The sequence below is a fragment of the Caretta caretta genome, chromosome 3 (genome assembly GCF_965140235.1).
Source record: "Caretta caretta isolate rCarCar2 chromosome 3, rCarCar1.hap1, whole genome shotgun sequence".
Lineage (NCBI taxonomy): Eukaryota > Metazoa > Chordata > Testudines > Cheloniidae > Caretta > Caretta caretta.
Window position 1 is genome coordinate 164,275,870 of NC_134208.1, and position 14,871 is coordinate 164,290,740.

Below are 14,871 nucleotides of genomic sequence, written 5' to 3' on the forward strand. Positions count from 1 at the left end.
CACTCTGTTACAAGTCTCTGAAGAGAAAGCAAGCAGGTGGCCTAGGACAGCTTATCTGTGCCGGGACATACATCATGAAGGCAGGGATCTAGGCTGCATGGGAATACCGCATTGAGAAGGGTGAGAGACATGGATCTCCATCCAAAAAGGCAATGGCTGGGGAGCAGAAAGCCAAGAATGGATGCTCCTGCTGGACTACTAAGGTGAAATACAGGTGCTGTGGCCCTGAACTGTGACAAGTGCTTCTCAAAATAACATTCAATGTTAATATGTTTGAAGCAATAGATTTATTGACAAGGGAAATCTACAGTGAAGAAAACAGAAAATAAAATACAGCTAACATTTATCCACAGTATACATGGTAATTTGATAACTATAAGTAAGATAGCAAACTTAGTTTTGGTAGGAGCGATTACCATAGTAAAGTAAATCATGTACAAAATCATTTCTTTTTCTATTGATAGCCTAATTCTGCAAACATTAGTCATACAAAGTAGCCAAAACCCCTATTACATAACTGTTCTTGTAGTGAATATAAATAAAATTCTAGATTTAAATGACAATAAATAAAAACTGTGGGTTTGCCACATGCAGTCACGTTGATTTAAACAAGAGGACATGACCACATTTTCCTTGTGGTCTTGCCTGGCCTATAGTCTAAAGGCTATTCACCGTCTCTCCCTTTCTGAAATACTACAGAACTGTTAACATTCACCAATACATTATTTTTGCATTATTCATGGTATTCCAAAATAAGGGCCTATTCCTGCCAGGTGCTGGGTGCCTCCTGCAAGGTATTGAGTGCCCTCAACTTCTGAAACCAGCTGGGTTTAGGATGCTCAGGCCCTCAGTGGATTGGGTTCTGAGCATTTTTACTTCTTTCCACTCTTCAGCAGTGGGCTTGTTGTCTGGGCTTAAGCCTCTTCTACTTTTTGTACTCTGGCTTCAGTAACCGATATTGACTGGAATTTGTATATCTAGTGGGAAAACTATTTTACTGTGCCTTTATATTAAAAAAAAAAGCTTTAGCTTAATAAACTAGTAGTAGGGTGTATGTTCGTATGTGTATATATAATTAGTGTAAGAGAGGAGAAAAACAATCAGTAGAGCAGTCATTGGAATACTTGTATGAAATCAATTTTTTTAGCCTAACTTCACCTGCACATCTCTAAAAGAGATCCTGCAGAGTTCCTTGACATTTTCCCTGATTGAACTCCATCCCCAAGGTAAGGTACCAATATGTACTTATCATTGTTCTAGACAAGGGAAAAAAGAAGTGTATTCACTATCAAAGTTAACAGGACATTTTAACTGTTCAGCAGAATACTATGTTTGCATGAGAAGTGAGAGAAAGGGTTCAGGAATTGAACCCTGGACTCTGGAGTGGCAGCACGGTATATTAGGGGCTATACATGACAATGAATTAACTAAGTTCTATATTGTCCCATGCTGAAAAGGAGAGCATTGTCTTCCCTACAAAAATACATCTGGAGAAAGAAGTGACAGGTAATAAAGTTATTACTTTGCTGCATTTGTGGAGCTGTCTCTTACTCAAATAAAATCCACAGACATACTTTGTGTGTAAGAAGGCTTATGGGAAATGGCCTGTTGTGTTTAAAAAAATTAAACGAATGAGGGTTAAAAGAACGAGAGAGAGAGCTGAGTCAAACAGTGAGAGTGAATTGAAAGGACTCTTTTTAACCTTAATCTATGTTGAGAACTGTCAGCTGTTGAAAACTCTAGCATCTGCAATGATGGTCTGTATGGGTAGGTTTTGTTTATCCTGGGGTCAGAGATATTAAAAGAAAGAAAGATTAATCTGATAAAGGTATTGCCATTTCTAATCGAACTGATGGGAAAATGTGGTATGGAAGTAAGAGGCAACACAGGGGTGAGTTATTGTGAAGTGATGAACTACCTTGAAGCGGCAGCAATCAAATAGATAGCTCTCACATCTAAAAATTACTGTGGCATCTTTATTCATCAACAGTTTTGTGCAAGCGTCTCATGCTCAGCCCCCTCCACAAAGCACAGAAGCACTCCGATTTATTTGGTGAAATTAAATCGTAACAGAAGGGACTTGTCTGAAGTTGCTGTTTCTCACATACCGGAATTAAAGGACATTCATTTCCTGTTGCAACTCAGAAAGACAAACTTTTAAAAGCTGGAATTTGCTAAAAAACTAAAAAGTACAAAAGAACAAAAATACAGTCTTCCTTTCTTCCTCTCTTTGTACCACTGTCATTTATAAAATGTGGAATATGTTTTTCCTCCGATCTCTGAGGGTTCTCCTGTCCTCTGGTTCCCACAAATCTCAGACTTTCTGAAATGGGATTGAAAATATTTTGGCCCTGTCTATACTAGAATGTAAACTATTTTCAGTACTGGTTCAGGGAGACTTGCTGCTGCAAAGCTCTGTCAGCAATGGTTCAATTCCTAGTATAGACACACCTCTTCGGATTAAAGGAGTTGCATGTTCATTTGGAGAGGACAGTAGAGCCACATTATAAAAAATTGTCAATAAAAAAAGTTTTTTTCAGTTGAGAAGGGTAGTTGCAAATATTCCAGATTACACGAGGAGAAAAATGCAGTATCTCTCCAAGCATTCCGACAGCAAAGTGCTATGAAAACAGAATCCACTGACATTATTATTTGAAGAAATAAATTATAACCCAGTCCTGCAAAGTGTTGAACTCCTCCTCCCAGGAGGTGATGAGCACTCTTGATTCGCATTACAGTTAATGGGAACCCAGGATGCTCAGAACTTTGCAGTTAATGGGAACCAAGGGTGCTCTAGTGAAAATGCATGTGGGATATGGTGACCTGAATGAATTTTGTGTCATCAAAAATGTGTTCATCCTTAACCATCTATAACCTGGTTGTTTTGCAGCATATCCTCCCATGTGCCAGTCTTCTTATCACAAGAGATATTTTGGACCAGGAGTAAAATGCAATACATAGAATACTGAAAATATGTATAAATGGATTTGCCTACAAGCTAATATGTGAAAGTGTTACAGAATTGCAGATTTTCTTTCTTAATTCTGCAGAGTTATAGCAAGCACAGAAAAGTTGAAGGATGTAAAAGTTGAAAAGTTAAAGCAGTAATCTCTGTATAAATGGCCCAATCCAGCTCCCCTGGGAGCCATTGATTGTAAAAGATGTGGTTCAGGCCCCAAAGGAGAAAATTTCAACATTTGTAGATTCTTCCATGAGTTAGATTCAAGGTTTACATGTTTCAGAGAAAACAATATTTCTATAGTAGTTAACACCTGTTACAAAATTCTAATAAACACAGTTGCAGGATCTTATCCATGATTTTTCCATTAATTACTATATAAATAAATGAAGTATTTTATAAAAGACTTATAAGAGTCCGCCAGTTTTCCTAATTCATTACATTTGCCAGAACTATAAAAAGATTTTTAATATTAAAAACTGCATTTCTAAAAGATCAAGTAGTATAATACTACTTTATTATAGGTGTAGCATACAACATTTTATGGAAAACATTTACAATCCTTAGATGAAAGTTAATCAACATTGTGCTTTGCATTTTCTCAAAGATCTTTATTGCTAGCTTTATAGCTTATCAGAAGTTCTTATACTGGATAGAATAGATACAGTATAGATAGATGTTTACACTATTTGCCCAGTTTTGGAATATGTTTGTCCAAACTTATCAAAGAGATCAATGGATGGTAACACTGTTTCAAAGTCCTAGAAAAAACAGAGAGGAAAAAAGACAGTTAAGTTTGGGTATTTTTGTTTGTTTTTTCACTTTTATTTTTTAGTATACTTAAGAGGTCTGTAGATATTGTACAGTTCCATTGGTCTTTCTTCCGTTTTAATTTTCCTGTTATGCAAGGTAAAATTTAGGACATAAGTTATGCACAATTTTTTTTTTTTTTTTGAGGAAAAAGGCTACTAGCAAACACCCACCCCTTTTATCAGGAAAAAATTGGGAATGGTGATTCTGAACATTGAAGAAGTCTTCATTTGGCAGAGCAGACGGCATTTGCTATTAAGATGCCTGGCCAAACAAAAACAATTGACTGCCAAAATTAGCTCCTTGGGACGATTTAGGAGCCTTTGAAGTGAACGGCTTTTTGAGCTGGAACTAAGCCCAGGTCTAGCTTCAAACCCAAGTCAAAATGACAAAGAGGAAATTTTCTGTGCTACTTACCCCCTCAGTGTAAGATTACTTTGGGTTGGCAGCTGTACTGTTTATCTTGTTATTTAAAGCTATTTCACTGGATACTCACAACTGAGTATTTAAACAACTGGCTCTGATCGTGGCAACAGCAGTTATGTTTGACCACATCTAGGCAAGACCTCACAGTTTGATAGGGTAAATAAATTCACTGATGACTGTGCAGTTAGACCAATTAAAGTTGTATATAAAATACACTGAATAAATAAACCCATCATGTTTGCAACAGAGGAAAAAATGTGAACATATTTTTAGCAAAAAAGCCTAGTAATTTATTTACTTAAATATATAGAGCTTAATTATGACTCTGCTCTGCTGGTGCACTAAAAGGCAAGAAGGCATAGGAAACCCTGCCCCAGAGTATCCTGGCATGCTCTCGCTCTGGGTATGTGTGCTTATTGCCTCTTATAGGGTGTTTCTATACTACCTCATCATATCTCTTCCTTTCCTATTCTTTACTGTTACTGAGAGCAGCCTAGGGACTACTGTAAGTTCGCCTGACAGGGGATCATTGGAGAATAGTACATGTCTGGCCAAATCCCCTTCTGTCCCCACCCAACACCTGCTGGGAGGGTGGGTAGCATACAGCTGACTTTATCTGATGTGGGGATTTTCCTGTTAGAGAACCCCTGTATCCTCCCATGCCACTGAAGCAGCACAAAGAGGAAGGAGCTGCACTTAGCTACGATTGCAAAATAATTCACGAAAACTCAGAGAAGGTGAAGAGAATGGATCTTATTTTTAAACTATAAATTACATTCAAGCTATTCTGTAAAGTCCCAATTTAAAGATACATTTTTATTCTAACATGGGGGCAAATGTCTTTTACACATTCACAAACTGTGCTCATGAAAAGATATTTCTCTTTACATCAGTTGTTAGCCAACAGGTATATGCTATATGTATTGCACGCCATATTAATATATATTACACATTGTGTTATATATAAATGTTAGCACAGACTTTTTATATTTGAATGGTATTCTGCTTACTCTTGTTCACTCCTGGTAAGTATCCCATAACACACTGCAAAGCTGAAGTCAGCTTTGGTGCTAGCAAATACAAAATCAAGATACATACGTTCGATGTCCTAGAACAGATACTTCCACAGGAACTGTTTTGGAATATTGTATCCAAACAGAGACAAAGTACGTAACAAAACAATAAATTAAGGAATTGTTACAAACTGGTGGGTTGGATTTTAGTGACATATAGAGAGTTTTGTACCTTGTAAAACTATACTATAAATTTGGGTGACCAAATAGCAAGTGTGAAAAATCGGGATGTATGTGGCAGTGGGGGGGTAATAGGAGCCTATATAAGAAAAAGACCCAAAAATCAGGACTGTCCCTATAAAATCGGGACATCTGGTCACCGTACTATAAATATAGCTTGTTTAAATGCATATTTCCAAAGCATACCTTCTACATAAGATGAACATGCTGTGAGATAAGAATTGCTTCCCAAAAGGAGGGCATGCATGTTTTCTTTACGTATGGTACTGTTTTGTCTTTAGACAATAAATTTGTCTGAGTTTGGTTATTTGGTCTCTTGAACATTTTTCAAAATGAACTACAAGTGTATTCAATCCATTGGCTATACAATTAAACAACACAGTCAAAAGGCTCTCAGCACAAAAACTCAATAGCAATATGTAAGGAAGGCCATTTTCCAGATGGCATACCCGTGATTAATTTTTCCAGCTGCATTTGCCATTTTCTATGAATTTCCTATAACAGGTATAATAGAAGATAATGAAATAGAGGACCAGATCCTCCAGTCCAGTGTGGCCACTTTGCAACATACTGTTGGTGGATTCTGCGTATGGAGTCGTGTGTCTATCCCTGAGATGATCACCCCAGTTCAAGTATCAGAGGGGTAGCCGTGTTAGTCTGGATCTGTAAAAGTGGCAAAGAGTCCTGTGGCCCCTTATAGACTGAGGGTATGTCTACACTACGAAATTAGGTCGAATTTATAGAAGTCAGTTTTTTAGAAATCGTTTTTTATAGTCAATTGTGTGTGTCCCCACACAAAATGCTCTAAATGCATTAAGTGCATTAACTCGGCAGAGTGCTTCCACAGTATTGAGGCTAGCGTCGACTTCCGGAGTGTTGCACTGTGGGTAGCTATCCCACAGTTCCCGCAGTCTCCGCTGCCCATTGGAATTCTGGGTTGAGATCCCAATGCCTGATGGGGCAAAAAACATTGTTGCGGGTGGTTCTGGGTACATGTCGTCAGGCCCTCCCTCCCTCCCTCTGTTTTGACACCGTGAGCTCAGGATTAAACAAAGACTGTGACTGGCTAGCCAACTACAAAAGCAGTTTCTCCTCCCTTGGTGTTCACACCTCAGCTGCTAGAAGAGGGCTTCATCTAACCTCGTTATCCCTAGCCTGATTCTTGCTTGCATATTTATACCTGCCTCTGGAAATTTCCACTACATGCATCCGACGAAGTGGGTATTCACCCATGAAAGCTTATGCTCCAATACGTCTGTTAGTTTATAAGGTGCCACAGGACTATTTGCCGCACCCCAGTTCAAGTGGATCCTTAAGTGACACAAATATAGTGTACAGAATCCTACACCACCTCCTCTTCCAGCTGCCTATATAGAGGGCATGGATGAAGAAAAAGAGGTATGGTCCACACTATCTTTTAACTTGCCAATCCTTTGCTGTTTCAGCTATTTATGGCTGTTTTGCAGTTGGTATACATTAGTGCACCACTAGTCTGCACTAACATACAGCTGGGAGAGGCCCTACACTGAACAGTCCCAGGACTGGGGTAGTAAGGTACAAAGGTAAGCCTCATGCACCTTTTGCACAATACCCTTCTTAACTTGTGCTGTGTGTGCCTTGGCTGTAGCCAAGGGGATCTGACCTGTGTTCTCTACAGATTGGCCAGGAAGCAGGATGAGATCAGCTCAAACCTGTTTTTTAAATCCCCAAACCAAATCAAGAAATCACTTCTCATTTTCAAACATGTTGAACTCTGAATTCTTTTACTAGAGGAAACTGTAAGCTGCTGTAGTCAGAATGCTAGAGTTTAACAAGACCTGGGGACCTTTTAAATGCATTGACTACTTGTTTGTCACGTCTGCTCCTCACCCATGGACAAAGAATTCAAAAAAGGGGCAGTGTATAGTCAGCAAGCAAAGAACTGTCTTAGTGAGCAGACTCCTGTGATCACAATATGGACTTTGTAAAAAAATAAAGTAAAAATAAAAAAATCTACAATTAATGCTCAAGTAGTTTACATTGGGGATGTTGTTGATAAAAATCAATTCCAAAGAAATTTTACATCTGACTGAGGGCAATTGGTACTTTATAAAATGGCTTCAAAATTAAAATTCAAGATTTAAACTTTTAAAACTGATGCTCCATTTTGCACACACAACTGACTGCACACAAGTAATAGAATTTACAAGCAATCACTCCCCCTTTTTGAACAGAAATCATCTTTGCACTTGTAAATTTTATCACTTGTGTGCGCAAACTATATGGACATTTGCAAAGCTATTTGTGAACAAATGGGTACCCATTGGAAGGCTGTTTGAAAATGGCCCCTCGTGTTTCCAGCGAAAATTTTTTATTAATAGTTTCTTTCAACAATAACATGGAGAAAAGATTACAGTGCATAAATTGCACATAACCAAAAAATGCATTTCTGAGGTCTTATCGAGCAATGTGTGGTAGAGGTTGGAAGTATAGTTAGGCATCAGCTTGAAGGACAGCCTATTACTTCAATCCAAAACAAAAGTAGGCGGAAAGCAGCATCTTCCTACCTCCCAAATTTTTAGATGCTAAGGCCAGAGGGGACCATTATGTTCATCTACTTTGACCTCCTGCATAACACAGACCTTAGAATTTCCTTCCATAATTCTGCATTAAGCCCGTAATTAACTATGAAGCTGATGGGCAGTTGCTGAACTTGGAACATTATGGTTCATGGTGTGAACTTTGAATGTCCTTTGTCTATGGTGATAAAGTTCCATTTTTAAAGAGGTACCTAAATATAGATTGCCATGACAGACTGAAACAGCTCCACATACTTCTGCTCCAAAGGTTAATTGTGTAACCTCTGCAATAAACAACATTCTCCCTAGACTCATGATCCACAGACCAAGGTTTCTTCTGAACCAACCTGGGCAACCTACAAGACAGCCCAATACATTACCACCACTGCACAATGTCAGTTGTGACAATATGCTCTGAGAAAAGGTAAACAAATCTATGTGGATCTCAGAAAAAAAATCTGACATCAAAGTAAGTGCTGTGATGACATGTTCTATCCAATGCAAGACATACAGTCATATATGTTACAAAAAATGGCAACCAGAAGTAATAATATACGAGGTCATGAAAAAAATGTAATGTTATGCTACATAGGGACACAGTTACCCAAATCGTCATTCTGTCCTTGGATTAGTGAGTACTGCTAGCAGGGGTATTCAACTCATCTCTGCTTAACTTCCTTTTTGAGTCAATATCCTGGGACATATCATGTCATTTATTTTTAAAGAAGGATTCAATGAGGGATACTGTTTAAAATAATAATTGATACAGTATGATCCTTTCTGTGTAACTCTGGGTGTCCATGTGTAAGTATATCCTTGATGTTAGTGCCTGTGATAGTAAAATTAGAGCTTTAAACTGAGCTGTCCTCATAAACTCCATGACCTTTTAAAAGCCACAGAGATTTCTAACAAAGAAAGCAGATCAGAAGTGGGAATCTGTTATAAAAGTAAAATGTTGATCTAGCCAAGTTCTTGCTTTGTAAATTTATCAGTACTGGTTAACAACATTTCCAACTAGTACAAGGGCTTCTGACATGACAAAATGAGTATAACAACCCATTCTGTCAATACAACACAAATGTCATTTCAAGTGCTCAAAACCCACTAAGCTACCCTAAAAAAGATTGATTTATCTGCTCCAATGTTTCTTTGGGGCAAACTTTTCTCACAACTGAAACCAATTAGTGGGCCTGGCACTTGTAGTGCAGAATGTAGGTCAGTGTCAAGTAATAAAAAAAGTATTGACTTTTCTCTGTCTGTAAGCAGCATGAAAGGGGTGCCATGGCCTTGTCGTATATGAAAAGAGCTCCATTAATTTCACTTATTTCAACCAGGGCTGTCAAATACTAATGCTTCTATTGCACTTTTCACACAAAGTACATTGACACCAATCCTGGCCCCAGCGATACAACTTTACAATATTTCAGCTAGTGAAAGGGGTCTGGACTATAATTTTTAATTCCCACCAGTACATTTAGACACCTTAAGCAGCATTGCTCATGAGAGCTACTGAGAGATATGAGCTGGGACATTAATAATGGCTACCCACTTCTCCTGGGTAGCAGGAACTATTTCTTGCGTATAGCCTCTCCAGTTAATTAGCCAGGAAGTACAGGATGCAAATGCCTGACATAATAGTGTTTTTTCTGGCTGGTGGGCACAGACTGCCAGTAGTATTTTCTGATGTGGGCTAATGTCCACAAACCAGATATAGGTCTCCTGTGACTTAAGGCTACAAAGTTGAAAAGCTAATGTGTTAACCAATTGGGTCACTGAGCCTCTTAAAATAGGCTATACTAACAAAGGTATGCATTAGACACTGGCCTTTGTTGTGTCTGTGGAGGGGTATTGACTCTGAGGGAGGCACACTGCCTATTGGAAGCTCCCTGCAGTGGGAGAACAGCACTGAAATACTTAACAGTGTAGTGTGTGCTCTCCTTGTTAGCTGGCTGATGCAGTGGAGAGGGGAAAAAGGCCACGGACATACCTCCACCCCTTTGGAATGGCTAATGCTCTTAACAATTCTTACCTTTCTATAGTCAATTCACTCAGGTGAGTGCAAGGAATGAAATCACAACTAGCTTCTGCGCGGGAGTTCAAGTAAGGAAAGGACCCTTCACCTTTCCCATATCGTGTACCAGCAGAGCAGCCGGTCAAAATCCAGCCCATAATGTTGTGATATTGTTTCCCTCTATTCTTTGCAATGTCCATCCTGAACTGGCTGCTTTTCTGCACTTGGACTTAATGGAACTTCTTGACAAGCTCCAAATGTGATGTCTCGTTAAATCCCTAATTGCCACTTGCAAATGCAAACAACACTGACGATAATAAACTCTCTGATTCAAAAAGATTGAGTAATGTAGAGGGCAATTTTCAACTTACTTTATTGATTTTATAAGTGAAAATCTTACCCTTTGAATCAACTTGTCATTAGATCTTAAAATAAAAAGCAATATTGCTTAGCCATTACAAAAGCCAATTTTATATTCTTCTGTATGACATTTCCATCAGACAACTTTTTGCTGCTTGTCGGTTTGCTCTTTTATTGACAGGAAGCATATGATATTATGTGCACAAAAATCAAGAAATTATTCTCACAGTAGGAAGTCTAGCAACACTATTTTCATAGCTTTCAAACAGAGGAAGAAAACAGTAATTGCTGTTTACTTTATGCAACAAATATTTCATTCTAATTATACTTACATGTTACTAAGCCTTAAAACTGTCACTGGTTTACACACATTTCCTCTTGGGAGTTATAAATGAAAGAACCAAATTCAAGCAGGGCTTGCTAAAATTATGAAAGATTTCTAATTACTGCTGATGAATTTGAAAAAGGACTAATCTGATAATCACATAGGTCTAGATCCTTACTGTATGATCTGCCTAGTGTGAGGAGGCAGAGCATCTGGAACAGCTCGGCAGGGGAGACTGTGACTGTCTCATGATCTCCCTGCTGCTCTTGGGAGGAAGTACCCTGCCAGATCTGTACCTGCCCACGGTTCTTCCCCCTAGCACAGCTGTGCTGGCTGGTGTGTTGAAGATGGAGCCTTGGCTTTGCCCAGTCCCCACCCTATCCTGTCCAATGTACCTGCACAGGATGGGAGGGGAGTCATAGCCGCTCTGTGGAGCCTACTTCCCTCCCCACACTGCTAGCCATGGTACAGGTAGTCCACGTCAGGGAGTAAAAGGACATCCCCTTACTCTCATGCACAGCTGCAAGGGCCAGGCAATGGCTTGCTAGAAGAGAATGACGTTTTAGGTAACGTGACTGCTTAAGTCACCGTTTAATATTTCCAATTCTTTGGTAATGAACAAATGCGTCTCATAAAAACTGGGTTTTTACAGTAATTGTACACAGTGAGCATTTTAAGTGGGCCAATTCTGTATGTTCTTACTCAGTTTTTACTACGCCTTCCTCAGACAAACCAGATGCCAGCTTCAATGGGGGTTTTGCCTAAAAAAGAACTGAGTGGAAACCGGGTAAGGACATCAAGGCTTGGATCAATGGGATTATTTCCCCCTAAATGTTGCCTCTCTAAATTTAGCCTGGGATATGACAACAGTAGAGTACTTTTCTTTTTGGCTTGTGCAATCTCAGCAGTAATAATGATCTCTGGTCCAAATTTGGCCCTCAGTACACCTGCAACCCCACTGCATTCATTGGAGTTGCCCAAGTAAGTGTAAAATCAGACTTCAGCCCTATAATTTGAACTGGGTTAAAAAGTCTATTACTGTTGTAGAAACCAGGTTAGAATCCAGCTCTTTCTCCCGTACATCTATTGGCTCTGCAATGCTGTAAAAAGAAACAAAACCTTATTTTTTATGCATTCTGTGCAACTGTAACTTTGAATACACACAGGAAACATATCTATGGAAGAGGGAATTGGCACTTCTACGTTGTCACTTTTCAGGGTGGGACTGCGCCTGTTGGCAAATTCAGATCCCAGACTCAGTTTTAAAAAGTGTAATATTCTTCACAGACTCGTCTAAGTAAACAGTACAGTGTATGCTGTATTATGCTTTCCTACACATTGTTAAAATAATCTGTGGAAACTGCACTATCCAAAGTTTTGTTCTGCCTGTGTCTGAACAAGCCCTATATCTATATTTGAACCAAAATTGCCAAAGATGATATTCTATTTTCTGAACTAATGTGGTCTTTTTTACAAGTAAATTAAATTAAGAAAGCAATGTGAATTTCTTCACAAGCTATTTCATACTTGGATACCCTTGAACTTTATTGAATCTGGGCTAAAAAACAAATGTACAGGTGAAATAGTTTGATTGGTATTCAGAGTACCAGGAGTTACTTATTTGCTGTTGTCATTCAGATCTTGATTTATTGCAGGCCACTTTCAAAAAGCATTTTTTAAAAGGGGATTAGACATTTAGTAGCTTCATCTTAATTTATCTAAGGTGTATAAATGACATTGGTCAAAAATGAAAACACACTGATGAGTAATAAATAAGGATATTCTATGAGGATATTAAATCCAAGTGAGGTGTAACTATGCCTAATATTACAATCCTGTGTACATATGAAAACACTGTCTTTAAAAGCTTTTGATGAAAAATGAGGGGGTGGGAATGTAAACACAGACCTTGCATCCTTATACAAATTCTTTGGCCTGATGATGACTAACTTTCCAACTGCTGACAATAGGATATGTGCTAGAAAATAATGCATTTAGGCAAGAGTATCTTGATTTATGACATGTATATGCTGCTCTTTCATTGTCTAATATGTTCAACTCTAGCATTATCTTTCCAGAGCCAATTGTGGTCTGCCAAGACCAGACCAGCGCCATGTTTAACCTGTTGGACTAAAGCCAAAAAACACTTTTAACCTGCTCTGATCAAGTTGCATCTATCTTAAATTGACAGATATTAGAATGAAATAATCTGAGGCGATATCTGATGCTTAAAAGTGATTCCAGTTTGGCATTTTTTACATTGTTCTGGATCAGGTTTCTGGAAGTGAGCTGTGATGTTGTTGTTCTTTTTGAGGTAAATCAGAGTTAGTTTTGAATCCAACAGGTTGTAAGTAACTGGCTTAATTCTAGTAGGTTGGAGGTGATTCTAAATTGTTTGTTCTTAATTGGTTTTTACATGTGAGAGGGCGTTTTGAATTAATTCTAGTAGGCTGACTGTTTTGAGCAACTCAGATGGTTAAGGATAGTTCAGGCTTGGCTTCCTAACATTAGAAATAGCGGTGGTTTGATGCAGTGTGGTTTTGACTTGGTTCAGCTTAGATGAGTGTAAGGGCATGTCTACACAAACACTGAGTGCAGGACAAGGGGAGTGTAAATCTACAGCACGCCAGTGTGTCATGCCCTAACTGTCCACATGGACCCTGCTTTTGTGCACTCAAAGTTTCCTAGTGTGGTTTGACCAGCAGTACACAATGTGCACTAGAGAATTTTTCGTGTGCAACAGCACGGTCTACGTGGATGGTTAGTCTGTAGATTAACAACTCAGCTTGTCATGCACTGTTTGTCTAGAAAAGCTCTAAGTAAAGAAAAAACAGTTACAGATATTTCTAGTTTTGTGTGATTGATTAGACTTCAAAATGAATTGGAAAAAACACAAAATATTCCTAAATCAGTAACAAAGTAAAGATTTTATATTTATTTAGCAGAATTTGCATGTGTGAATGCTCATGTGCAAATACCTGAACAAAGCAATGCACAGTACAATATTTCTGAAAGCACTGAAAAAGTTACTGAACAGGAGGGATGGGGCGTCAGAAGATGCACTCTAAGTCCTTTTCCAGCCTTAGTAACGACTTTATTCAGAATAGTTACAATGTTTGCAATTATCTTGCAATAAAGTGAACCACTTACATTATTTTAAGTCTTCTGCCTGTTTTAGTATTATCTTTCATCATCTTATTTGTCACAGTTCGTGAGTTTAAGCATGCGTTAGAACATTCTGAGCCACACAATAGGTGCCACAAGTACTCCTTTTCTTTTTGCGAATACAGACTAACACGGCTTTTCCTCTGAAACAATATTACCTGGTGCATCTTTTCTTTTTAAAATCTCAGCCAATACACCTTCTGTCACAATTTAGAGAGGTGTTATGAGCTTCGCATGTTGTTAAGGGTAAATATCCTTCACTGGATGTCTCAATACAACCACTAAGTGGTCAAGGGTATATCTTAACTTTTCTGTTATATCAAAGAGAGAGTATTGGATCAGTGTTCTTGTGTTTTAGGACAGTCCCACCATAAAGGCAGGGAGTTACATTACATTTCACCCTCTACAGCATGCATCTGATATGTCTGAAAATCTTTTTCAGCTGAGAGGCTATCATGAACTAACTGAAACAAGATCTTATAATGGTAACACAGATGGGAGAGGAAGCAGCCATCACTAGATCAGCGACCACTACTCAAATAAAAATTTCCTTTTTGAGAGATTTTCTCCGTCTTTCCATATAATTACATTTATCTTCCATTTCTAGTTTGATGGTTTTTCTAAACACAAAAAAATGGGTAATACCCTTTGAGCCTGAATTTGTTGTTAGTGTCTGCAAGGAGTTTCTGGAAATCTGCCAGAGATTATGGATTAAGATTAGCACCAGCAGGAGAGTGAATTTGTGTGGGGGGTGGAGGGTGAGAAAACCTGGATTTGTGCTGGAAATGGCCCACCTGTTGATCACTTTAGATAAGCTATTACCAGCAGGACAGTGGGGTGGGAGGAGGTATTGTTTCATATTCTCTGTGTGTATATAAAGTCTGCTGCAGTTTCCACGGTAAACATCTGATGAAGTGAGCTGTAGCTCACGAAAGCTCATGCTCAAATAAATTGGTTAGTCTCTAAGGTGCCACAAGTACTCCTTTTCTTTTTGCGAATACAGA

At 38.6% G+C, this 14,871-nt stretch overlaps 1 protein-coding gene across 1 annotated transcript in view; it reads right to left on the reverse strand.

Moving 5' to 3' along the window:
* Nucleotides 1-268: 268 nt before the first annotated feature.
* Nucleotides 269-14,871, reverse strand: part of SPATA17 (spermatogenesis associated 17) — a 148,338-nt gene continuing 133,735 nt past the window's right edge. Inside the window, exon 10 of the mRNA XM_048843197.2 lies at nucleotides 269-3,720. Coding sequence (XP_048699154.1) covers nucleotides 3,640-3,720 — 81 coding nt within the window. The 3' untranslated portion in view covers nucleotides 269-3,639. The remainder of the gene's footprint in view (nucleotides 3,721-14,871) is intronic.